Source organism: Palaemon carinicauda, chromosome 7 (genome assembly GCF_036898095.1).
Source record: "Palaemon carinicauda isolate YSFRI2023 chromosome 7, ASM3689809v2, whole genome shotgun sequence".
Classification (NCBI taxonomy): domain Eukaryota; kingdom Metazoa; phylum Arthropoda; class Malacostraca; order Decapoda; family Palaemonidae; genus Palaemon; species Palaemon carinicauda.
The window spans coordinates 153,120,309-153,148,017 of NC_090731.1; the positions used below are offsets into that span (position 1 = coordinate 153,120,309).

The 27,709-nt window shown below is 48.1% G+C and overlaps 1 protein-coding gene across 1 annotated transcript in view; it reads right to left on the reverse strand.

Moving 5' to 3' along the window:
- Nucleotides 1-26,372, reverse strand: part of LOC137644068 (ras-related protein Rab-27A-like) — a 68,526-nt gene extending 42,154 nt beyond the window's left edge. The window contains exon 1 of the mRNA XM_068376974.1: nucleotides 26,215-26,372. Coding sequence (XP_068233075.1) covers nucleotides 26,215-26,217 — 3 coding nt within the window. The 5' untranslated portion in view covers nucleotides 26,218-26,372. The remainder of the gene's footprint in view (nucleotides 1-26,214) is intronic.
- Between the last annotated feature and the right edge of the window lie 1,337 nt (nucleotides 26,373-27,709).

Here is a 27,709-nt window from a genome sequence, read left to right on the forward strand (position 1 = left end):
CAGCGAAGCTGGTGAACACGGCAATTAAACTTTCATAACAAGGTGGCCGGTATCAGGACGAGGGAAGCCCTGTCACCCTTATTGTTAACTGATCACTCACTTTGATTGCAGCCAGGACTTTCTAGGGGGTAGGTGATGGCAACAAAGTATGAATAAAGGACTCAAGTTTGTATAGTTAGGAAAAATACAATTATCTCCAAATTTGTCATTTGTTGTGGCACAAATGCAAACCATGATCCTTTACATAGGAAGCTCATCCATAAGTGGGAGAAAGTCCCTATTCCAACTAACTAGGTACTTATCCCGGACTACCAAAAACTCAGGCCCTTGTATGTGGTGCAGAGTTAAGGTTCTTTACATGCACCTATGGTTTATCAATACCAGTGGGTCCACAGCCTGCGCAATAAAGGATGCGGAGCAGAAAATATCTACGTAGTATCAATGATGCATATACATGTCCATGGTTTTGCTTGGTTGAAACACACTCCCCCTCGTAGGGAGTTTGGGGAATGACTCTTCTATATTACATAATAGAAAAGCTACAGGCTAAGTAGGGCTTACCCGCAAGAAATTCGATTTCTGCTGACAGGATTTCTGATGTGCCCCAAGAGAGGGGAAGATGGAAAGGAAAAGAAAGAGCCAGTTCTTCTTCCCTTTCATCCCAGTCTAACACATAACCTCCACCCTCGATACAATGCTAATGGTCCTGTGAAAGGAGCTGAGGCAGCTATACCACCTGCTGTGTAGCTACTACAGTTCCTAGCAAAAGGGCATCTAGGGACCTGTGGGTTGATTCCTACAGGTAATGGGCAATAAATGCAGTCTGCCATTTCCAGCCACCTGCCAGGAGTACTGTACCTGTGCCACAGAGAGATTCTTAAATAATGCCAGGGTCTTGCTTACTCTTCTGCCATCATGAGCTAAAACCCGAGCTCTACCTGATGCATATAGGGAGATTGGTGAATGGATGCAGTCAATAATTTCCCTCAGCCAAGAGGAGATTATATCTAGTCATTTTCTTAACTCACTGTGTGCTACCAAAGAGGTGCTGCAGGTGAGGTCAAGTTGTATGTGTAGGTCTAAGGTAGCACCTCAGCAGCTAGCTGATCATGATTATCAATTATTGCTCTAAGGCTCACATCTGGAAACAAAGAAAACCTAGAATCTGGGACTGATGGATTTTGGGTTCTAGATACCAACTTTGGAGGAGAATGAGATGCTAAGGGAGAGACCATGAAGTTGTCTATCCCTTTTGGAGGAAGCTAAGCCGAGCCTAAACAGTTCATTAAGTACCCACTTAAAGAACTGCAAGACTACGTATGAGCCTAGTCTTTCACCCTAAAGACTTGGTTCAAGGCTGAGCCATAGCCTTTTACCACTGATCCTGAGAAGGGCTTTTCTCTTTAGGGGGGGTAGAGTAAAATTTCGGCTCTCAATGAACTAGAGGCTACGAGAGGAGAAACACTCCTTCTACGAAACCCAACACTTGACTTGGTACACAAAAGTTGAAGATTTCAAAAGGTAGGCCTATCTCGCCATTTATCGCACAACTTTACACCAACAGCCTTTCTCTGAGAGGAGATGCTGGATAATATTCATGCCAGAAGCCATACAAAATTCCAAAGTGCTGTGGAATATCTGGGGATGTGGTTGGCACAACAGGTTGGGGTACCATTCTACTTTTGTCCATTTCGAGGTTACTAGAGTCATATCGAGATTGGGAGTATACCGGACTTGGTTCAAGACACTCCTTATCAGGCAGAATTGCAGAATAGCATAGATCTTGAGGCTGTCCCAAAGGTTTGGGACCGGTGAGCAGTACATCAGAAGCTTTAAATTTTTGAGCTGTTGTGAACAGCTCCAGCCCCTTAACAGCCAGAGTGGGTGCAACCACACATAACTTACTACAGTACTCATTGAGGTCCTTGACCCTGGAGGAACCACCACGCCCTTCATACCTGATGCCACAGGAGTAACATGATCACGAGCCTGCACAGGGGTTACCAGGGAAGAGGCAAGCTAGCTACCACCTCCCTCAAAACAGTCATGGAGGGCTTACCTGAAAGACCTAAGGAAGCCCTTCATTTTAGAAAAAGTCAGAATCATCGTCGGAGGAGGAAGAGAAACATGCACGTTTCTTCCTCTTCTTGACTCTCACCCCAGGCTCTGCAAGCTGAAGAGTCGAGGTCTGAGCAACCAATAATGATAACATTCCTTCGAGGGGAGAAACCACACGGGTTTCTCCAACAAGAACCACAACACTGGGGAATAAGGTCACAGAATAGAGGTAAGGCACACACAGCAAAAAACTGGGTCACAGGGTCACAAGTGACGGGCCCCAGAACCCTAGGCACAAGAGTTGGGTGACAGACACGGGAGGAGGGGTGGCTAGCACAGGTGTGACAGGGGTGAATGGGGTAATCCCTAGAACCGGGCCAACATACACACTTGACCCTAGGGCCAACTTATGTCTAATATCAGGCTTGACATCTCACAATGCTGCGGCAATTTCTGTCTGCACAGAAATTGTCATCACGGGGGACACTGGGACTGGGAATATCGAGGGAGAGGTACCATTAGCTATCATCTCCTTCAACAAAGTCATGGAGGGCCTATCCTGAAAAACCTAAGAAACCCAAGACTTCTTAAGGTAAAAATTACGAATTCGGATATAATATGATATTTTGATTATAAAATAAATGTTTGAATATACTTACCCGGTGAATATATAATAGCTGACGTCTCGGACGGCTCGACATAAACACAAAAACTCGCGAGCGATCGCCATGAAGGTTGCGGGTGTGCCCACCAGCGCCGACTATCGGCCAGATACCGCATATACTTGTAAACAGCTCCAGTTCTTCTCATTCCGCTGGGTCTCTATCGGGGAGGAAGGGAGGGCCTTTAATTTATATATTCACTGGGTAAGTAAATTCAAAAATTTATTTTATAATCAAAATATCATTTCTAAATATTAAACTTAGCCGGTGAATATATAATAGCTGATTCACCCCCATGGTGGTGGGTAGAGACCAGTATTAATACAATAAAGGCGTATATGCTTAGAGTTTTTGACAGTTATATCATAACAAAACCCAAATAAATATAGGTACCTGGTAAGGAAGCTGACTCTGACGATTACTCTGTCTTATTAAGTCCGCTTTCCTCACGAAGCCCAGCCATCCTCTCAGGATGCTGAAAGACTCCCAGGAGCTGTTGTATCCAGGCCGACCACCCATACAACAGGACCTCATCAAAACCCTTAATCTGGGCGCTCTCAAGAAACGACATTTGACCACCCGCCAAATCAAAAAGTATGCGAAAGGCTTCTTAGCCTTTCGTACAACCCAAAACAAGATTAAAAACATTTCAAGAGAAGATTAAAAGGATATTGGAATTAAGGGAATGTAGTGGTAGAACCCTCACCCACTACTGCACTCGCTGCAACGAATGGACCCAGTGTGTAGCAGTCCTCATAAAGAGTCTGGACGTCTTTTAAGTAAAATGAAGCGAACACCGACTTGCTCCTCCAAAAGGTCACGTCCATAATACTTCGCAGAGATCTGTTTTGCTTAAAGGCCACAGAAGTTGCTATCGCTCTTACTTCGAGCGTCTTGACCTTAAGCAAGCAACGATCTTTTTCACTTAAGTGAGAATGAGCCTCTCGGATTAAAAATCTAATAAAATACGATAAAGCATTTTTAGACATAGGCAATGAGGGCTTCTTAACTGAGCACCACAAGGCCTCAGATCCACCTCGTAAGGATTTGGTACGAGCTAAATAAAACTTAAGAGCTCTAACTGGGCACAGTACTCTTTCAAGCTCGTTGCCTACGATCTCTGATAGGCAAGGTATATCAAACGACTTAGGCCAAGGACGAGAAGGCAGTTCATTTTTGGCCAAGAAACCAAGCTGAAGCGAACATGTGGCTTTATCTGTAGAAAAGCCGATGTTTTTACTAAAGGCATGGATCTCACTGACCCTTTTAGCCGAAGCCAAGCACACTAAGAAAAGCGTCTTGAGGGTGAGATCCTTCAGGGAGGCTGAATGTAATGGCTCAAACCTGTCGGACATTAGGAACCTTAGGACCACGTCTAAGTTCCATCCAGGAGTTGCCATACGTCGGTCCTTAGAGGTCTCGAAGGACTTAAGGAGATCTTGGAGATCTTTATTATTGGACAGATCTAAGCCTCTATGTCTGAACACAGAAGTCAACATGCTCCTGTAGCCCTTAATAGTGGGAGCCGAGAGGGAGCGAACATTTCTCAGATGTAGGAGAAAGTCTGCAATTTGGGCTACAGAGGTACTGGAAGAGGAAATGGATGATGACTTGCACCAGTCTCTAAAGACTTCCCACTTCGACTGGTAGACCTTGATGGTAGAAGCTCTCCTAGCTCTCGCAATCGCTCTGGCTGCCTCCTTCGAAAAACCTCGAGCTCTTGAGAGTCTTTCGATAGTCTGAAGGCAGTCAGACGAAGCGCGGGGAGGCTTTGATGAAGACTCCTTACGTGGGGCTGCCGTAAGAGATCCATCCTTAAAGGAAGACTCCTTGGAACGTCTACCAGCCATTGAAGTACCTCTGTGAACCACTCTCTCGCGGGCCAGAGGGGAGCAACCAACGTCAACCTTGTCCCTTCGTGAGAGGCGAACTTCTGCAGTACCTTGTTGATGATCTTGAACGGCGGGAATGCGTACGCGTCCAGGTAAGACCAGTCCAGTAGAAACGCATCTATGTGGGCCGCCTCTGGATCTGGGACTGGAGAGCAATAGGTCGGGAGCCTTTTGGTCAACGAGGTGGCAAAGAGGTCTATGGTGGGTTGACCCCAAGTCACCCAAAGACTCTTGCACACGTCCTTGTGGAGGGTCCATTCTGTGGGGATCACCTGACTTCTCCGACTGAGACAGTCCGCCAAGACGTTCAAGTCCCCCTGGATGAATCTTGTCAACAGGGAGATGCCTCGATTTTTTGACCAGATGAGGAGGTCCCTTGCGATGACGAACAGTGTGTAGGAGTGAGTGCCTCCTTGCTTGGAGATGTACGCCAAGGCTGTGGTGTTGTCCGAATTGACTTCTACCACTTTGTTTCGAAGAATGCTCTCGAAACAGCTCCTTGCAGTTGATGTGCATGCTCTTCTGATCCGACGTCCAAAGACCCGAACATTCCAGACCGTCCAGAGTCGCTCCCCAACCCAAATCCGACGCGTCTGAGAACAACACGTGGTTTGGGTTCTTGACCGCCAGGGACAGACCCTCTCGCAGACTTATGTTGCTGTCCCACCAGTTCAGGCACGTTTTTACTGGCTCAGAGATCGGGATTGACACAGCTTCCAAAGTCTTGCTCTTGTTCCAATGGAAGTCTAGATGGAACTGGAGAGGGCGAAGGTGAAGCCTCCCTAGAGAGATAAAATGCTCCAGGGATGACAGAGTCCCTAAGAGGCTCATCCAACTTCTTACTGAGCAACGGTCTTTTTTTAGCATGAGGCGGACTTTGAGCAGGGCTTGCTCTATCCTGGTGGCAGACGGAAAAGCCCGAAAAACTAGACTGCGAATCTCCATCCCCAAATAGAGAATCGTCTGGGAGGGATTCAGTTGAGACTTTTCTAAGTTCACCAACAGTCCCAACTCCTTTGCCAGACCCAACGTCCATTGAAGGTCCTGCAGACAGCGATGACGGGACGATGCTCTGAGAAGCCAGTCGTCCAGGTACAGGGAGGCTCGAATTCCCGATAAATGAAGGAATTTTGCCACATTCCTCATGAGCCTCGTAAACACGAGAGGAGCAGGGCTGAGGCCGAAGCACAGTGCACCACATTCCTGTAAACAAACCTCAGATACGGTTGAGAATCTGGGTGTATAGGAATGTGGAAGTACGCATCCTGCAGGTCGAGAGAGACCATCCAGTCTCCCTCTCTGACCGCTGCTAGGACGGACTTCGTGGTCTCCATCGTAAATTTTCTTTTTACAACAAAAACGTTGAGCGCACTGACGTCCAGCACTGGCCTCCAACCTCCCGTATGCTTTGGGACTAGGAAGAGACGGTTGTAAAATCCCGGTGATTGAAGGTCCGAGACTTTCACCACCGCTCCCTTCTCTAGCAACAGAGAAACCTGCTGATGTAGAGCTTGTCTCCTTGACTCCTCTCGATACCTGGGAGAGAGGTCTAAAGGAACTGTTACTAGAGGAGGTCTGCGTACAAAAGGTATTTTGTACCCCTCCTTGAGCAACAACACAGACTCTTGGTCTGCACCCCTCTTCTCCCAGGCCTGCCAGAAGCTGTTCAGTCTGGCCCCTACCGCTGTCTGAGGACGTGGGCAGTCAGACTCTGCCACGGGAGGACTTGGATCCTCTCCTCTTGCCTCTTTTACCATCGGCACGAGCGCCTCCCCTGCTGGGGGCTCTGCCACGAAAGGGCGGGATAAACCTAGTCGCTGGGGTATCGATCTTGGGTCTCACGACATAAGACGATGAAGGAGCACCCTTGCGAGCAGAAGTCGCCATCAGGTCGTGTGTATCCTTCTGCACCAGCGAAGCCGCAATGTCCTTGATCAGCTGTTGAGGAAACAAGGCAGCTGATAAGGGGGCAAAGAGAAGCTCCGACCTTTGACAGGGAGTCACTCCTGCCGAAAGGAACGAGCAAAGAGTCTCCCTCTTCTTCAGGACTCCAGCCGTAAAGGTAGCGGCGAGCTCATTCACGGATGGCTTTGTCCATGCAAGACATAATAAGCACGGAAACATCCTGGTCGGCCGACGAGATCTTCCTGCTTAATGCTCCTAGAGACCAATCTAAAAAAGTTAAAAACTTCGAAGGAGGACCAACAAACTTTAGAGCGTCTCATGGCCAGGCGACGGGGAGAGTCTACGAGGCTTGAGAAGTCTCCCTGGGCAGAGGCAGGGACTCCCAAGCCGAGAACTTCTCCCGTGTCATACCAGACGCTCGCTCTAGAAGCTAGTTTAAAAGGAGGGAAAGCAAAGGCCGTCTTCCCCAAACTCCTCCTGGTAACCAACCAGTCGCCTAACAAACGTAAAGCCCTCTTTGAAGAGCGAGAGAGCACTAGCTTAGTAAAAGAAGGCTTCGAAGTAGCTAGGCCTAGCGCAAACTCTGACGGAGGCGAACGAGGAGCAGAAGTCACAAAATGGTCTGGGAAAAGATCCTTAAAAATCATCATGATTTTCTTAAAGTTCATAGAGGGTTGAGCAGCTTTAGGCTCTTCTCCATCTGATAAAACACCCAAAGGAATATCAGTAGGCGGAGGATCAGCAACATCCTCATCTGAAGGAACCTCGTCCGACAATTGACGAGTCTCAAGAAAAGGAGAGACCTGCCGCAGTGGCAATGCTTGACAGGCAAAGTCCACAAGCAAAGGAACAGCAGTAGCAGTCAAGGAAGCGACGTCATGTCGCTGCTGAAAGGACTGACCAGCAACAACAACAGGAGTTGATGGACGCTCGACGTCAAGTCGAGACTGCCTTGACTGCCTAGACTGAGCAGTCAAAACAACCCTTGACTGCGGTGCTTGACGCTCAACATCAAAACAAGGCAACTGAGCTGGTTGGCGAACGTCCTGAACGTCAACACGAGACTGCGGCAGCGGCTGAACGTCAACACGAGGCTGCGGCAGCGGCTGAAAGTCAACACGGGACTGCAGCGAGTGAGGATCCAAGTCACGTGACTGACGTGACAAACTACCGACATCACGTTTCATAACGTCAAAAGGACGAGTAAAAGCTCGTTTGGGCGGCTGACGGCCAGAGTCTCGATCAGCGTAACGGCGAGGATCATCGTGAACCTGCTCAACAGAATACTCCTCCATAAGGGAGGCAAGCTTAGTCTGCATATCCTGCAGGACAACCCATTTAGGATCAACGGGAGTCGGGACGGGCCGAGACGATGGTAACGTCTGTGTCGGCAAAACATTGCCTTTACTGAGACTCTCGGAGCCCGTGTTACGCTTACGTTTAATCGCCGAACAGTCTTCCGACGACTGCAAAGGGTCAGAGCTGTCCCAATGGCTACAGCCAGGATGCTGGACCTGTCCTGAAGGGACTGACTTCCGCTTCAAGGGTCTAGAAACCTTGCGCCAAGGTTTCTTTTGCGAGAAGCCTTCGGATGACGAGGAGAAAACAGCCTCGCTCGTCTTATGGTAGGGGCGCTCTTGACGAGACACACCCGATACCAAAGAGGGAACGTCTGTACGTTGGTTAAAGCCTCTCGTCCCCTTAAGTCCTACGACATTACTTCTCCCTGGTGCAGGGGAGCCTGAAAGAGGTCTCGGACTAGGGGAACGACAAGCACGAACAGACGAACCCTCGGTCGCAACACTAAAAACACTTTGCGCACTTATCACTTTATCCCCACGATTTTCTGATTTGGCACTCTGACACTTCAATAAATTCACATCCGACATGAGTTGATTACGGTCCGATGCTAAGGACTCAACTCTCTCGCCCAAAGCTTGAATGGCAAGCAACATATCCCGCATGGACGGTTCATGAGTGCTAGTAGAGGGTTCAGGAACAACTACTACAGGGGAAGGATTAGGTTCAGGGGCATGGGAGGAGGAAAATTCCAACGACCTAGAGGAGCTTCTCCTCACCCTATCTCTCTCCAGCTTACGAGAATATTTATCAAACTCTAGCCAGTCGAATTCCGACAAGACCACGCACTCATCACACCAATCTCCTAATTGGCAGGTTTTACCCCGGCAATTAGAACACAAGGTATGTGGGTCGAGAGAGGCCTTGGGAAGCCGTTTGTTACAATCCCTAGCATTACATTTGCAAAATTTAGGTCCAGGGATAGGAGAAGGGTCAGCCATATTGAACAGTCAAAGAAAATCAAAAACAAATCCAAAGTCATCAACAATAAACACTAGCCAAAAAAGGGTTCAAGAGTTTTAATTGAAGAGAAAAACACCTGTCACTGCGAAAGCTCAAAACAACCAAAAAGAAGTACTTCACCAAAAATGACGAAAATTATATTTTCATAATAAAATAAATTTTTGAATATACTTACCCGCTGGTTATATAAAAGAGCTGAAGTCCCTGACGCCAGGGCAGAAATTCAAATCTCGCGCTATCGAAGATACGCCAGGTGTACCAACCGCACCCTAGCGGTAGAACAGGTGGAACTACACACCAACTCCAGTTCTTCCATGCCTCATAGCCATACCATAGGTAGTCTCTAGAGGGGAGGAGGGTGGGTGTTAAATTTATATAACCAGCGGGTAAGTATATTCAAAAATTTATTTTATTATGAAAATATCATTTTTAAATATAGAACTTACCCGCTGGTTATATAAAAGAGCTGATTGACACCCCTTGGTGGCGGGTCAGAGACAGCTACATATAGAAAATTCACTTAAGGGTTACATACAATAAACTTAAGCAGTTCTCACCTGATAAGGAAGCTGACAGCAATGATACTCTGCCTCATTTCGTCCGCTATCCTTAAGAGATCCAGTAATCCACTCGGGCTGAAAATCTCTAGGAGCTGTCAAACGGTACAACCACCTATAACATGACAGAACCTCAACCAATACCCTTGTTCCGGGTGCACTCAAGGAACAAATTGACCACCTAACCAAATCAAAGATTGCGGAAGACTGACGCCCAATCTCCACAAACAACCATAACAAACGAGTTCCAAGAGATAGAAAAGGGGCATTAGGAAAAAAGGGAACGTAGTGGTAGATCATTCACCTACTATCGCATTAGCCGCTATAAAAGGACCCAACGTAAAAAAGTCCTCATAGCGAGTCTGAACATTCTTCAAATAATGGGATGCAAAAACAGACTTACTTCTCCAAAATGTTGTATCCATCAGACTTTGCAGAGAACGGTTCTGTTTAAAGGCCACTGAAGTCGCTACCGCTCTGACTTCATGTGTCTTGACTTTGAGGAGCCTCTGATCCGACTCATCACACTGAGCATGAGCTTCTCGAATCAACAATCTAACGAAAAAAGACAAGGCATTCTTAGACATGGGCATCGAGGGTTTCCGGACTGCACACCACAGAGCGTCTGAGTTACCTCTCAGATTCTTAGTCCTGTCCACATAAAGCCGTAGCGCTCTAACTGGACAGAGAACCCTTTCCAATTCACCGCCCGCCAAATCAGAAAGGTTAGAAATCTCGAAGGATTTGGGCCATGGCCGAGAAGGGTTTTCGTTCTTGGCCAGGAACCCCAGTTGCAAAGAACAAATGGCTTTCCCATTCCGAAAACCAATGTTCCTGCTTAAAGCGTGTACTTCACTAACTCTTTTCGCAGTGGCGAGGGTAACTAGAAAAAGGGTTTTCAAGGTTAAGTCCTTAAATGAAGCCGAGTGTAAAGGCTCAAATCTGTCACTCATGAGAAATTTAAGGACAACATCCAAATTCCAGGCGATGGGAGCTGTTTGAATCTTCTTGGTCGTATCAAAAGACCTAAGTAAATCTCGTAGATCTTTATTATTAGAAAGGTCTAGGTTCCTGTGTCGAAAAACCGTCGCCAACATACTCCTGTAACCTTTAATAGTCGATGACGAGAAGTTATGCTTAACTTTAAGGTCCAAGAAAAAATCTGCTATTTGGGAAAGCGAGGTACTGGAAGAGGAAATCGCGTTAGTTCTACACCATTCCCTGAACAACTCCCACTTGGACTGATACACCTTGATGGTTGAAGACCTTCTTGCCCTTGCAATTGCCTTGGCTGCCTTCTTTGAAAATCCTCTAGCTCTAGCGAGTTTTTCGATAGTCTGAAGGCAGTCAGACGTAGAGCTCGGAGGTTTTGATGATTTCGGGCCAAGTGAGGTTGTCTGAGAAGATCGGGTCTCATGGGAAGGCTTCTCGGAACATCCACCATCCATTCCAGTACCTCTGGAAACCAGCTCCTTGACGGCCAGAACGGAGCTATCAGTGTCATTCTGGTCTCCTCGTGTGAAATGAACTTCTGAATCACTTTGTAAAGGATCTTGAACGGAGGGAAAGCATAAACCTCCATGTGTGACCAGTTCATCAGAAAAGCGTCTATGTGCAAAGCTTCGGGGTCTGGAACCGGAGAGCAGTAACACTCTAGCCGTTTGGTCTTCGCGGTGGCAAAGAGATCCACGAGAGGTCGACCCCATTACCGCCACAGACTCTTGCAGATGTCCGGGTGCAGAATCCATTCTGTGGAGAGAACCTGACCTTTCCTGCTGAGTCTGTCTGCGCTCACATTGTTGACCCCCTGGATGAACCGCGTCAAAAGAGTCACCTTCCTTTCCTCCGCCCAGATGAGGAGCAGTCTTGCAATCTCGTACAGAGGCCAAGAGTGGGTCCCGCCTTGTTTCACAATATAGGCCAGAGCTGTCGTGCTGTCCGCATTGACTTGGACCACCTTGCCCCGATCTGCTTTTCGAAGCCGATGAGAGCCAGATGAATAGCTAAAAGCTCTTTTTGATTGATGTGGAGAGAGGTTTGCTCCACCGTCCAAGTCCCCGAAAGCTCCTGCTTCTCTAGAGTGGCTCCCCACCCCGAATTGGAGGCGTCGGAACACAACACGAGGTCTGGGTTCCTCTGAAGTAAAGACAAGCCTTCTTTCAGTCTGGGCTCGTTGTCCCACCATTGAAGATGAGACTTGATGGAAGCCGAGATGGGAATGCAATCCCTGTCGAGGCTGTCCCCTTTCTTCCAATGGCGGTTGAGATGAAACTGAAGAGGACGCAAGTACAACCTCCCCAGGGTCACGAACTTCTCTAACGACGAGAGAGTCCCCAGAAGACTCATCCAATCTCTGACGGAGCAAAGATCTCTCTTCAGGAACGTTTGGACTTTTAGGAGGGCTGCTTGGATTCTCACCGACGACGGAAAAGCCCGAAAACTCCGACTGTGAATCTCCATCCCCAAATAAAGAATCTCCTGGGATGGAATCAGTTGTGATTTTTCCGAGCTCACCAGGAGACCCAGTTCTCTGGAGATATCCAAAGTCATCTTGAGGTCCTTCAAACAACAATCGGCTGAGGAGGCTCTTATCAGCCAATCGTCAAGATACAGAGAGGCCCTGATTCCCCTCGAATGCAGCATGCTTGCCACGTTCAGCATGATCTTGGTGAACAATAGAGGAGCCGTGCAGAGTCCGAAACAAAGAGCCCTGAACTGGAAGACCTTGTTTTCATCCATGAACCTCAGATAACGTCTGCAGCTGGGATGAATCGGAAGGTGGAAATAGGCATCCTGAAGATCTAAAGAGACTATCCAATCGTCCTTCCTCACAGCTGCCAGAACTGTTTTCTGAGTCTCCATAATGAACGTCGAGTTCTGGACGTAACCATTTAGCACACTTACGTCCAGAACCGGTCTCCACCCCCCGGAACTCTTGGGTACTAGAAAAAGGTACACTCGGGCACACTGTTCTATCTAGTTTCTCTTCCTCTTGTTTTGTTAAAGTTTATATAGGAAATATTTATTTCAATGTTTTTGCTGTTCTTAGAATATTTTATTTTTCCTTGTTTTGCCCGTTAAGATACTACCACTAGAGAGTTATGGGGTCCTTTGACTGGCCAGACAGTATTACATTGGATCTTTCTCTCTGGTTACGGTTCTTTCCCTTTGCCTACACAGACACCGAATAGTCTGGCCTATTCTATACAGATTCTCCTCTATCCTCATACACCTGACAACACTGAGATTACCAAACAATTCTTCTTCTCTCGAGGGGTTAACTACTAAACTGTATTTGTTCAGTGGCCACTTTCCTCTTGGTAAGGGTAGAAGAGGCTCTTTAGCTATGGTAAGCAGCTCTTCTAGGAGAAGGACACTCCAAAATCAAACCATTGTTCTCTAGTCTTGGGTAGTGCCATAGCCTCTGTACCATGGTCTTCCACTGTCTTGGGTTAGAGTTCTCTTGCTTGAGGGTACACTCGGGCACACTGTTCTATCTAGTTTCTCTTCCTCTTGTTTTGTTAAAGTTTTTATAGTTTATATAGGAAATATTTATTTCAATGTTTTTGCTGTTCTTAGAATATTTTATTTTTCCTTGTTTCCTTTCCTCACTGGGCTGTTTTCCCTGCTGGAGCCCCTGGGCTTATAGCATCCTGCTTTTCCAGCTAGGGTTGTAGCTTAGCATTTAATAATAATAATAATAATAATAATAAAACCCCGGAGACGTAACATCCTGCACTTCCTCTATTGCTTGTTTCTCTAATAAAAGAGACGTCTGTAGAAGCATGGCTTGCTTCTTGGGACCCTCTCTGTATTTGGGCGAAAGATCCACTGGATCTGTGACTAAAGGAGGATTGGTCAGGAAGGGGATCTTGTAGCCTTCCTTTAACACCTGGACGGACCAGGGGTCCGCTCCATTCCTCTCCCAAGCCTCCCAAAAGTGAGTCAACCTGGCACCCACTGCTGTCTGAAGGAGAGGGCAGTCAGACTTTACCTCGGCCGGACTTGCCCCCTCTGCCTCTAGGCTTCCTTCCTTCTGGTTTAAAAGAGCCTCTTCCAGAGGACTTCCCACGAAAGGACTGAGGTCGAAACCCAGAAGAAGATTCCTTAGGTTTACGAGAGGAGAATGACGGAGGCAAAACTTTCCTAGTCGAATGAGTAACTAAGTCATGTGTGGCCTTCTGCGTGAGAGCAGTAGCCACCTCGCCTACCAATTCCTGCGGAAATAAGGAATTAGACAAAGGTGCGAAAAGAAGGCCCGTTTTCTGGTAGGGAGACACTCCTGCAGAGAGAAAAGAGCACATCGTGGCCCTTTTCTTGAGAATTCCAGCTGTAAACAAGGCAGCAAGTTCGTTGGAGCCATCCCTCACACCTTTGTCCAAGCAGGACATCAAATGAACCAAACCACTAGTGTCCGTTTCCGTCATATCAGAGACCCTCTTACTCAAAGCCCCCAAAGCCCAGTCCAAGAAATTAAAAACTTCGAAGGCCCTGAACAGACCTTTAAGCAAATGGTCAAACTCTGGAATGGACCACCAAATCTTCGTCTTCCTTAAGGCAAGACGCCGAGAAGCATCTACCAAACTTGAAAAATCCCCTTGGGCAGAAGAAGGAAAACTCAACCCCAACACTTCACCAGTCTCGTACCACACACTAGATTTAGATGCTAACCTAGCGGGAGGAAAGGCAAAGGCCGTCTTGCCAAAAGATTTCTTGGAGGCCAACCAAGAACCCATTAACTTCAAGGCCCGCTTAGAGGATCGAGAAAGAACCATCTTGGTATAAACTGGAACCTTGGTAGCTTTACCTAAGATGAATTCAGAAGGCGGAGAACGAGGGGCCACAGGGGTAAAAGAATCCGGGAAAATTCCAGTCAGAATAAGCATAAACTTGCGAAGGTCCACAGCATGCTGATAATGCTTCTCCTCCTCATTCTCAGAGACTTCCTCAATAGGATCATCCTCATCCGACTTTTCCTCTGGTTCGTCTTCTGGCAGTGCAGCAACAGCCGCAGCCTGAACCGAAGGAACAACGTCTGGATGGGACTGCCTGTCAAGGCCAACATCTGCGTCAATCTGATGGGGAGAAGTAGAAGTAGATTGATGCGAAACACGGACGTGTAGACGATCATCCTCAACCAACAACTGCCTAGACCGCTTACAATCCGACTGCTGTTGAACAGAAGAACGCTTGAAATCAGAAGGTAACTGTCGAAGATCGCCGCGAGGTCGCGTAAAGTCCGAGGACTGTTGACGCGAACGATCAAAGTAGTCAGGATGTCGACGCTGCGAATCAATGTTTTGACGCGACGCGTCCAAAAGTTGTTGACGCGGACGATCCACTACTTCAAATCGTTGACGCGTCTCGTCCACTTGTCGACGCCGATGTTCTTCCCCGCGACCAGAATACGAAAACTGGTCAACCAAAACTCTCTGACGCGACTCATCAAAATTAACCTGGCGTTGAACACTATGACTGGGAGACCGCCTAAGTGATAACTCGTCAAGACCAGATACCATCGAACCTCTGTGCGATAACTGGTCTGACATCGAACGCCCAGACATAACGCCAACACCTGGTTGATAAGAATCCATCAACGACGAGAGTTGTTCCTTCATAGACAAAAGCGCAGACCATTTCGGATCAACAGAACTCCTAGAAGGAAGATTCGCACCAACGTCACCACGCATTTCGGGGGAAGAAAGCCAATCCGATGGAAGAGGGGGTGCATGAATAGTAACAAGGTCCGAATCGGAAGGAATCATATCCACACGAACACGGTGATCTGAACGTTTGGCCGGAGTGCAAGCGCTGGGAGAACGGAAACGTTCCGGTGAACCCCACGAACTACATCCTGGACGCACAGGCGATTCCCGACGCTGTGAAACATCATGCGTCCGTTTAAGCGGTCTAGACGCTCGACGCCAGATCTCACTCCCCGACCCTTCATCGGAAGACGGGGATAACGCATGAACCTCACCTTTCCTACGATGAGGGTGAACGACCTGAGCTGCGGCAACAGGAACGTTCGAGGGGACGTCTGCACGATTGATGACGCTTCTCGTTCCCTTAAGCCGTTCGACATTACTTCTCCCATGGGTTCGAGAGCTCGAAAGAGGTCTTAGGCTAGGTGAACGACAAGATCGTGCCGACGCACCCTCCGCAACACTAAACACATTATCAACACTTGTCACAACACCGAGAGAGTCACGATTCTTCGGTACCACATCAGACACTGAGACACTTTCCACAGTTCCGATAGGCTCACGGTTTTTCAATACCTTTAACTCGGAAAAGATAGTATTTCTATCGGCTGCTAAGGACTCAACTTTCTCACCAAGAGACAAAATAGCAGTAAACATGTCCTTCATAGTAGGTTCCTGATCTACCACCACAGGGGAAGGAACAGGATTAGGAACAGGTAAATTAGGTAAGGCTCTATCCACAGATCGGGAAGAACTATGCCTAACTCTATCTCTCTCTAGTCTCCTAACATAACGATCGAAAGTAACAAAATCATCATCAGTTAAGGAAAGACACTCATTACACCTATCATCTAATGAACAAAATTTACCCCTACATTTTACACAAATAGAATGAGGATCAATAGATCCTTTAGGAAGTCGTGTACGACAACCCTCACTAACACACCTACGCTGAGCAGGGGAGGAGTCGGCCATTTATTAAAGCTAACGTGAGAGACCGACAAGCAAAAAGTAAGGGAAAAAGCAATAAAGAAAATCTCAAACAAAAAGATTTCAAGATAAGAACCAAGGGAAATTAATCAACAATAGCTTAAACTCAAAAAAGAACGTTGTACATCACCAAACAACTTCCCAAGAGAGTAAAACACGAGAGCGAACTTCTATATGTCAGTCAGCTATGACGGCAGAGAGAAGAACTGGAGTTGGTGTGTAGTTCCACCTGTTCTACCGCTAGGGTGCGGTTGGTACACCTGGCGTATCTTCGATAGCGCGAGATTTGAATTTCTGCCCTGGCGTCAGGGACTTCAGCTCTTTTATATAACCAGCGGGTAAGTTCTATATTTAAAAACTCCAGGTCAACAGCGAGCGGAATCAACTTGTCGACAAGACCGACAGAGAAGAACTGGAGCTGTTTACAAGTATATGCGGTATCTGGCCGATAGTCGGCGCTGGTGGGCACACCGGCAACCTTCATGGCGATCGCTCGCGAGTTTTTGTTTCTGTCGAGCCGTCCGAGACGTCAGCTATTATATATTCACCGGCTAAGTTTAATATTTAAAATTGTACCTTAGCTATTTACATGGGGTATTACTTTCGGCGTAGCTGAAATGACGAGCCATTAAATTTTTAACGAGGGTTAACTACCCTCTCGCTAGCTAGCGAGCGGGTAGGAAAGGGGTAGCTAGCTACCCCTCCCCCCTCACACACCGGTGAACTGATTCACTTCGCTTAGAGGTAGGACTTGCCTTGGGGGAAAGGGCTGGCGGGCAAATATGTGTAAATAGCTATGGTTTGTATGGGTAGGAAAAATACAAAATATTTCCGAATGTTATTTGTTCCGTAACCGAAATACAAACCACGCTATTTACATGGGGTGACTTACCCCTTAGGAAGGGTGGAAAGTCCCAGCCTTACTGGCTTTGGCTTTGCCCGGGGGCTCAGAATCCGAGTGAGCAGCACTCGATAAAAAGAGTCCTTGCACCGCGCAAGTTCCTTGCTCCGCAAGGAACGTGCGGCCTACATAAGCTCGTGTGTGAAGGGATGAAGTGTGACCTGTCCTAGGAAGTTGACCTGAAGTCCCTTAGATGGAATTCTAGGCTAAGACGTTTCCAATACCACCTCATCAGGGTATGGGGGACGCGACAGTATTATCTTAATACTAGGAACACAAGGAAGCAAGGTTTACCTGCAGAGGTTTGAGGTCAGCTATGCAGAGAACCCAGGATGCTGCTTTCCCCAAGAGAGGGGAGGATGAAGAAAGAAGTAAGGGCCAGACATACTTCTTTCATTCATGCAGTCTAAAACCGGGAAACAATGCCCTCAACCTTCTGCTACCTGTCCATAAAAGACCCTGAGGTTAGACCAGCTGTTGTGTAGCCACCACAGGGCCGATAGAAAACGTATCGAAGCTCCTGTGGGTCACGTCCTGCAGGTAGTGGGCTGTGAAGGTCGTTTGACGCTTCCAGACTCCAGCTTGTAGCACCTGCGTCACAGAGTAGTTCCTCTTGAAGGCCAGGGACGTTGCGATGCCTCCGACGTCGTGTGCTCTAAGGCGACATGACGGAGGAGGGTCTGGATTCAGGGGGTGATGGATGACCCTTTGCATCCAGGCTGAAAAGGTATTCTTGGTGACCCTCCTCTCCGTCCTTGCTGTGCTCCCAAACAGGGCTTGCACGTGAGAACGAACTGCAGCTGTTCTTTAAGATAACACCTCCGACTCCTTACTGGGCATAATAGGAGATGGTCTGGGTCATCCGTTACAGAACGGAGACTCGAAATCCTGAAAGAGTCGAACCGAGGGTCCGGGCTTCATGATTTTGAGTCTAGTAACCAACTCAGGGATGAACCTGAACGTTACCTCCCCCTCTCCTCTTAAATGGGCGACATCGTACGAGAGACCATGAAGTTCGCTGGCACGCTTGGCCGAGGCCAGAGCGAGCAGGAGCACCGTCTTCCAAGTCAGGTGATGATCAGAAACCTGGCGTGATGGTTCGCAAGGAGGTCTCTTGAGAGCCCTAAGAACCCGAACCATGTTCCATGGAGGAGGTCTCACTTCCGACTGGGGGCAGGTAAGTTCATAGCTTCATATGAGCAAAGAAGGATCCAGCGAGGAGGAAATGTCTATTCCTTTCAGCCTGCAGGCCAGGCTTAAGGCTGAGCGATAGGCTTTCACCGCCGAGAGCGAAAGGCGCATTTCCTCCCGCAGGTATACGATAATTCCGCTATTGCTGGAATAGTGGCATCAAGGGGAGAGATATCTCTCCCACGACACCAATCCACAGAAGACTCTCCACTTCGCCTGGTAGACCCCTGGGGATGACTTTCGCAGGTGTCGAGACATCCGCTCCGCAACTTGTTGCAGAACGCCTCTTTCTGTGAGGGGATGCTGGATAGTCTCCAGGCGTGAAGCCGAAGCGATGCTACGGCTTTGTGGTAGATGTTGCAGTGTGGTTGCTTGAGTAGGTCGTGTCGTGGGGGAAGCTCTCTCGGGAGTTCCGTCAGGGGATGCAGATGGTCCGGGAACCACTCTGCATGATGCCGTAGTGGAGCTATCAGAGTCATCAACAGGTTGACCGATAGTCTGGTCTTGTTGAGCACCCTTCTCACCAGACAGAACGGTGGGAAGGCGTAGACGTCGATGTTGCCCCACCGTTGTAGGAAGGCATCTTGAGTGAGTGCCTTGGGGTCTGGGACTGAGGAGTAGTAGAGCGGCAGCTTGAAGTTCAAGGCTGTCGCGAACAGGTCCACAAAGTCAGGACTTTGTTGGCCACTAGAGGGTCCACAGACCACTCGGTACTCACTATCTGCGAGGCTCTGCTCAGACTGTCGGAGAGCACATTCCTTTGCCCGGAATGAAGTGAGCCGATAGTGGTATTGAGTGGAATCGGTTCATCTCAGTATCTCTACTGCAAGATGGGAAAGCTGTTATGAAAAGGTACCTCTCTGCTTGTTGAAATAAGCCACTACCGCGGTGTTGTCGCTTACGGAGTGACCCGCCAGGGATTGTTGGAACTGTTGAAGGGCCAGATATACGGCCTTCATTCCTAGCAGATTGATGTGGAGGTACCTTCTGATTCTGACCATAGGCCTGAGATCCTTTGGTTCAGAACGTGGCCCCCCTCCCCCCACTTCTTTTGACACGTCCGAGAACAGCATCAAATGCAGAGGAAGGAAGAGGAGATCCACTCCCTTTCAAAGGTTCCCGTAGGTCAACTACCACTTCGGGTCCATACGTTCCGCAGGTCCCATAGGGACCAGAGTGTCCTGGGATTCGTTGCCTTGGTTCCACCGGGACTTGAGCCGCCATTGCAGGGATCTCATCCTGAGGCGGCCATTTGGAACTAGACGGGTCAGGGAGGAAAGGTGACCTAGGAGACGTAACCAAGACTGGGCTGGAAGCTCTCCTCGTCTGAGGAAAGGTTCTGCGACCCTCCTCAGCCTCGCTATCCTGTCGTCTGATGGGAAGGCTTTGGGAGATCTGTGTCTAATATCATGCCTAAATATCCCAATTGTTGGGATGGAAGCAGAGAAGAATTCTCGAGATTTGCCATGATCCCTAGATTTTGGCAAAGTCCCAGAGGCTTGTCTCGGAGTCAAAGAAGGGTCGATTCCGAGATGGCCGGGGTTAGCCAGTCATTCTGATAGCGAAGGGGACGGATGCCGATCCTGTGTGGCCACGAAGATATCAGGGTAAACATTCTGGTGAACACCTGCGGTGCTGTGGAGAGATCGCCACACAGCACCTTGAACTGGTAGACCTTGTTGTCTAGGCTGAATCTCAAGAGTCGACTGAAGAAGTGGGGGGAGCCGTCGACGACCTTATGGAGAGCATCTTCCTAGAGAATGGTCTCGGATTCGGCCCGAAGGGCTAGCCCCTTTGCCGATCCCATGGCAGAGGAGCTCAGCGACACTGGATTCGCTGTCAGGGGTGGTAGAGATGTTATGAACAGGACGCGATATCCTTGGCTGATCACGGAGATCATGCAGGAATCGGCCCAGAGTTGCTGCCGCCTGAACGCGCAACTTTAGGCATCCCCCCACTGGGGGGCAAGGGGGTTGCCAATCCTAGCGTTTGCGGCCTCGGCCGCTCCCTCTAGGATTATTGCCTCCCTGGGAGGACTTCCCGTCCTTCTTGTCCCTGACAGGAGGGGGCTGCTGTTTAGACACCTTTGTCTTTGCCGCCAGAGCCGGTTCCGATGTCCTAGGCTGACGAGGCTGTTGTTGTTGAGGCGCTGGAGGCTTGTAGGATCTGGATGTAAGCGCCTTTTGGAGGGGCGAATCGTGATTCGATTTCCTCTACCTCTCAGCTGTCCTTCCCACGTCCTTGGGCTCAAACAAGCTCTTTCCAAGGATGGAAGTGTTTCTGAGCTTGCCGATATCCACGGTTGGGACTTTCGAGAGGAACCTCTCGGTCACTGCATCTCAATGCTTCAACATCGAGTTTGCCCACAAATCGAAGGTGCTCGTGCCCGAGAGGAGGAAAGTTTCCATGGACTTCCTGGTGCTCTCCTTGGACAAGTCCTTGGATCGCAACAGGATGTCCAGTGATCCATGCCAGACGACCAGCCACGAAGTGGCCTGCATGGCGCACTTTGCAGCCTTCACCTGGCTCAAGATCTCTGAAGCTGATAATGTCACCTGCCGGGCGGAGAGTTTCTCGAGAGAAATTTCCCTGGTAAGCCCTTCCACGGAATGGTGGAGAGGCAGAGCTAAACCAGGCTCCCCATAATCTCGAAGTACCTCCTCTGCTGACGGCTGACAGCCGCAGTGTCAGCGACTCCTGCTGGAGGGAAGGGGATCGGGTGATCCTGAGGAGTAGAGATGGTGGGGCCTGCCTGAAAAGAAAGAGAAGAATGTTGCCCAGACCTCTCTGAAGCTTCTTCCTGCTCCTGCACGTGCGCTGCTCTGCGTGGTGGAGATCGTGACGACGATGATTTGGAAGTACGCGCTCCAGAAGACTCGCCAGGTTTGCCCGTGTTGCGAAACCCGACGGGAATCGCGGACGAAATCACGCTGGCGCAATGGTAAAATCGTTGGTTCGCGAGCGAGCGAACGTAAGTGCGCATGCACGCGGGCAAGTGGGCGCGCGGTTGTAAGGGCGAGCGCTGACAGCCGGAAGACCGATGGCGCGTAAGCGAGCGATGGCGTGTTTTGGCGAGCGATGGCTCGTTGGCGGCCGATGGCCCGTTGGCGAGCGATGGCGCGTAGCGACCGATCGCGTACAGGAGGGTTAACGCGTGGGCGCGTAGGAGACCTACGGCGAACTGAAGCGGGGGCACGTTGAAAAACGCTTGCTCGCAGGCGAAAACTCGCGTGGGCGCTTAGGAGATCGCAGGCGCGCAAGGAGAGCCCTGGGGAGCCTGTGAGCGCCCGTGCGCTAGCTTAGGCGCCTCCTGGGCGGCGCGCTCTGATGAGGAAGCGTGCTGGCGCGTTGGCGAGTGCGTGAGCGCCGGGACTAGAACTACGAATGGGCGGGCTTCGCGCAAAACTCCAGAAGGGCGCTGCGAGTCCAGAGGAACCTGTGAGCGCCTGTGCGCTAGCGTAGGAACCTCTTGAACTGCGCGCGACGAGGCAGGAACCGGGGAGATCGTTGGCGCGCAGTTGTGCGGCCAGAAGATATCAGTAAGGGTGCAGAACCAGATGATGAGGTTGCGCGCAAGGGCGAACGCTCATGGGCGGGCACAGGAAACTTCTCGTGGGCGCGCTGGCGCGCAGAGACTTGTTCAAGTCTGGAAGTGCGCATCGGAGATGGTGAGCTCTAAGGGAGCGCAGGAGATCGTCGGCGAGGAGGCGAAGGAATAATCTCCTTGCTTGCGCCCAGATCCGAAGATCGTGGGCGCGTGAGCGAATGTTGGCGCTCATTGCGCACATCAGGAAAGGGCGCGCAGATGTGTGCTGGCGAGCAGCCGAACGTGGGAATTGAGCGAAGAAATAATCTCCTTGCCTGCGCCCAGATCTGGAGATCGTGGGCGCGAGGGCGAACGTTGGCGCGCATTGCGCACATCAGAAAAGGGCGCGCTGACGATCAGGAGATCTACGGCGAAACTCAGCTGTAGGAGATCGCTGGAGTGTTGATTCAGCAGGTCTGGTCCACAGCAGGAGAGTTTGCGAACTACTGCGCGCGAGCGCACAGGAGAACGAGGTTGCACAGGTAAAAAACCTGGCACTAAAGGGACTTACTCATATTGTGAGATAAGCCCTTTGCCCCGGAGGGAACGGTGCCCATTGGAAAACGGGGTGGAGAGGCGCCCACTGCCCATCTGCGTCCAGGAACGGAGATGGAAGACAAGAAGGTCTGGCAGGTGTCGGAGATCGCGAACGATCTGCCGAAAGGTCTAGCGAAGCAGCTGCAACGGTCTGTTCTCATCGAGGAGGATCCTCTGTGGGGCTGAAGATGAGGACGACCACAGACAGGAGCACCATCATCAGTCCTCCGAAGAGGAGTCTCTGTTAGTGAACTCCCCCGAGGGGGAGAGGCACTCGCAGGAGAGACCGTTGGACTCAGCTGCCCGCCTCGAAGGATGTTTGGAGGGGGGAACTGAGACTTCAGCAACAACAGCAGGGGGAGTCCTCCGAAGAGGAGTCTCTATGAGTGTCCTCTCTCGCGAACGAGAGCGGTGAACAATTCGTAGCAGAGACAAGAAGAACTGATGAAGGCGCCCCTTAGGGCCGTTGGATCAGCAAGTGGACTTACAAAGAGCAACCCTCCGAAGAGGAGCTCCTGCAGCTGCTCAGCCCCTTGAGCATAGCTGCAACTGCGACTGCTCAGCACCAAGAGCATAGCCGCACAAATTCCATGGTCCGGCCTTGCAACCGCTCAGCCCCCTGAGCATGGTTACAAAAACAGTCGTTCATCACCAAGAGCATAACCGCCCGAGGACCAGGAAACCAACCAGGAAATATTAAGGTAAGCGAAGTTCCCCTCCCCTTGAAGGGGAAAAAACTCATACCTGGGAAGGGAACCTCCCTCGGAAGGGAAGTTACCCACCCATGGAGGTGAACCTCCTGAGCGCTCTAAATGAACTAAAGAGCTGACAGCTGTCACGGGAGAACTTCTAGGAGAAGGAAACACGCCCATAACGAAGGCCTAGAGAGGAGGCGGCAACAGCAGACTCCCCAGGCCCAAACAGGACAGCTCTGCTTCGTTGGCGCATTAAGCAAACGAAAAATAGATAGCTAACTGTGAATATAAAATAAATAATTAGTTAACATTCATTCCCCCGGGGGAACTCCGAAGCGGAACCCCGAGGGACAAGAACATAAGAATTACACACCAAGTATGCGCCCTCCTCCCCCACTGACACTCACGGGAAGGGGGGGGAAGGCGGAGAACTGTAATAAAAACAGAATTATAACAATTATAACAATTATAATTATGTAATTCAACTAAGAATGTTCACTAATAGAAGAACGAATGAACCCAAAGGGAAGCGTTCTACACAAAAGCTGAAAAGTTAACAAATATAATTAGATTCATTAAAATAATTGAGACAAAATAAACGGAGAAGCAACTCAACCCGCAAAGGGAAGGAAGCTACCGTCATGCGTAGTAGTACCAAAAGGGTGAACGACCTCGAGAGAGAGAGACCGTAGTCAAACTAAACTCCCAAGTTCCCTACGCTGAAAGTCCAAGTTCCCCGTAGGGAAGGAGGAACAGCGGAGAAAACAGAGTAAATAAATAAAGTCCAGCGATGACGATTCCCCACGGCGCCAGAGAATCGGAAGCCGAAGGAAGGACCGAAGGACCAAGGAAGAGATAGCGACCCATGAAATGTCACCGGGGAGGCCTGGAACTACACGGAGATGTTGTCGTACACTACACACACACAGCACAAACACTGAAAGGAAACTTACTGTATTTCTATACTCAAATATATACATAAACATAAGAATATTTATACAGTATATATATTAAGTATAAGAAAAGTAAGTAATTAAGTAAAGACAAAACATTAATGGCTGCCAAGCGAGGACGGGAACAGACACGTCTGCCCACCGTCCGAGCCAAAAGCGAAGAGAATCAGTTCACCAGTGTATGAGGGGGGAGGGGTAGCTAGCTACCCCTCTCCTACCCCCTCGCTAGCTAGCGAGAGGGTAGTTAACCCTCGTTAAAAATCTAATGGCTCGTCATTTCAGCTACGCCGAAAGTAATACCCCATGTAAATAGCGTGGTTTGTATTTCGGTTACGGAACAACTCATTATCAATGATCTATAGAGTAACAGATGAAGAGCTTCCAACCTCCAATGAGGTGTGGCTAACGCTAGGAGAACCCTACACACCATAGAACTTGAAAAGCCCACCAATACAGAATGTAGAGTTTCTTGCTCCTGAAGCATACTTCTCAGAGAAAGAGCCATGAACTTAGCGCCGGGGCAGCAGCAGCAGACACAACCAATGAGAAAACAGAAGAAGAGAAAGACCTCTTAGGTGTCTTCTTGGGTGTTGCCAAGACTGACACTGAGGAAGGCTTAGCACTCTTCTTCCCCTCAGGGCGTATGACTGCCATTGCTCTGGAGGCCACAACCTGGACTCGGCACATGGGGATGATTGTGAACAATCATGACCCTACAAGATGCACAGGTTGTGTGGATTTACTGCCAGTTCACTCATAAACCAGTCGCAATATCCACCGTTTTCCCAGCAAGTACAAATTTCTTGCTTCACATTCATCACTACAGCAATCAACAGCCAGCATTCACTTTCAGTAAGAAAAAGAAAAATGAAAAATTTGGATAAGAGCGCAAAAATACAACCTTGTTCATTATGGCCAAAATTCAAAGTGAGACTTTTCCAACAAGTGGTGAAGAGGGGCTACTTGCCCGTGGGCATCATCTGTCATTAACTACTACGTTAATTAATTAAACTGAAATTCTAGTTCGTGCTGAAATCATCCCCCTATTGATAGGACAAAGGTTTATACTTCCCATAGAAACAAAGTTGTGTGTTTTTAAACGAAGATTTACCAAAGCCTAAAGATCAAATCTGTAGAACACAAGTTAGAAATTCTTACTAAACCCCTTGAATATTAAATAGACACCAAATAGCCTTGTTCATCTAGTTTTATGAAAAAGTCATAGACGAGAAATAAAGATGTTAGCGTTCAATATCATTTAAAAGCTCACTCATCTGGTTAAATATAAAAATGACCAAGTCCATGGTATCATGTTCAGTACATATTAGATCCTCCACTTTAGAAAACCTTCCCTTAGCAGCTCACATCAATAGTAAACATCGAACTCTCCCGTTCCCTCCTAACCTAAACTAAGATGCCTTGTCCTACACATCAGAGTTATTTCATCACAGTTATCCTTGATTCACTTAAACAGATCTAGGTTGCTATGTTCCTACTCATTGTATACTCAAGTATCTCTGAAGGATCCAGGGGTAAAGCTATATCCTGTTTTGAGGTCGGCTATGAAGCAGTGGGTTGACAACTCAGAAAAGGCAGTGACAAAGTAAAGGTGGCAGGCCGCCCTGTTACGAGCCTTTGTATATCAGCGGCCAATTCCTCCTCCAGTGTGCATAAAAAATGGACACCAACTAACCTAAGCTATACCCCTCCCTAACCTAACCTAAGCTACAAGCCGTGTCCTTATCTACTTACCTAACGGGGAGGCAAACGGCCCCCTGCAACCCCTCCTACACTGCCGTAATCTTAGTCAGCCATAACCATACATACAGGCGGCCGCTATCAAACATATACACACCTGTTATCTAAAAACCCAGCCTAATCTATCTTAACACCGGGGCTTTAAATACGTGTGACCTTGCAGGGTTATACCCTGCCTACTCTAATAACAGGCACTCCTACAGTATGACATAGGCTACAATGCAATTACCCTAATTTTAAGATTTTCAGTAATATCAGGCATATGTTTAACGATGTTTAATTAATGAACGTAAGTCAGGCCAAAGCTACTCATGATATACAAATACCACTTGCAAATATAGCCCGAAATATATTCTGATTTGTTGAGATAGGATGGTTACTGAATTTCAATGTAAGTAAGGTATGAGATTACGCTACGCATTTGGTCTACCCTAGTGCTTCCAATTGCTGTAGCTTTATACCATTTATACACATATATAATGTATCTTAATTTCAGAAATACCATAAAACAATTTTCGTTCACAGCTTGGAGAAAATTCACTTCTACAAAGTCGGGAACGCTGGAGTCGTCTCTGTGTGACAGTTTTGACAGGTAACAAAACACTTGTCAATTGTTATAAGTTCTCCCTAATAGAATGCGCTCCTAGCAACAGGTTTCGTGTCTAATAGCATGCGCTCTTTGAGACCCTGTGACTCTCTCTTCTTTATTATTATTATTACTTGCTAAGCTACAACCATAGTTGAAAAAGCAGGATGCTATAAGCCCAGGGGTCCCAACAGAGAAAACAGCTCAGTGAGGAAAAGAAAAATTAGCCACTGAACAATTACAGTGCAGTCGTTAACCAATTGGGTGAAGAAAAATTGTTTGCAGTTTGCTGTAATATCTTAAATGAGTGACAAAATCAATGTTTATATCTAGAATATTTGATTTATGTTCCTCATGTCGACATTATCATTACCATTGCAAGCTAAGCTGCACCTTAGTAGGAAAAACATAATGTTACAAGCCAAAGGATTGACCCAACAAAGAAAAAACAAAGAAATAGAAAGTAACGGAAAATTACAGTAAAGTATGCATTATTAAATAGAGATCATATAGAAGCATATTTCAAGATGAATATCAATGTTAGTAGATTAGTAGCATTTAAACAAATAAAAGAGAATCGCATCAAATTGCTAAACAGAAAAGAATTTCCACTTAGACTAAGCTTTATTTTTTTTCCTACATTCAAGATGTTGTCTTTCTACAGCCAACAATATGATAGCCATGTTGCCTAGTACGTAATTACTCTTAAAAGTTTTACTGCAGTCAGTGTTACATGAAACGTTGTATATCTATCTGCACTACTCTGTATGAAAAGCATCATAAAGCATGGCGGAATGAGCATCAGATTCTAGTAAAGTTCAGTATATATATTCTTTGCTAAAAAAAAAAAAAAAAAAAAAAGCATGAAAATCGTTAGCTCAAAGTAACTTCGATATTTCAGTTAAAGAAACTGGGCTAGGAGTGTTTCGTTGAAACACACCAATTAAGATATTTTGTAGGTGTTGAAGCGAACGATCCCCATTCTAAATTTATCCTAGCAGGCAGATTTTAGAAAAAAAAAATACGACCATTATGTGTTGCTCTTTATCACGTTCTTGTGGTGATGTCCCTCAATTAATAAGCACTCTTAGCCGGGGTGTAGTCTACTATTCAGAGCTCGGCGTAAAGACTGAACACAGGTGGTACTCTCATTTCCTACCGTTATCCCTACATTATGAGGTCGGTTGCCTGATCTTCCCTCTCCAATGTCTTCTATCAAGGGCATCCTCTTCCACCAAACTTCTTCTCCATATCATCCTTATCTCGCCATTTAATCTGCCCCTATCTCGATCTTCTCCCCTTAACAGATTCCTTCCAAGCTCTCCCCTCTATCTTTCATCGACTTATGCCTGCACAATCTCAGTCGCGATACTCTTATCACCTCTGTAATCATTACTAAACCTGCCATTCT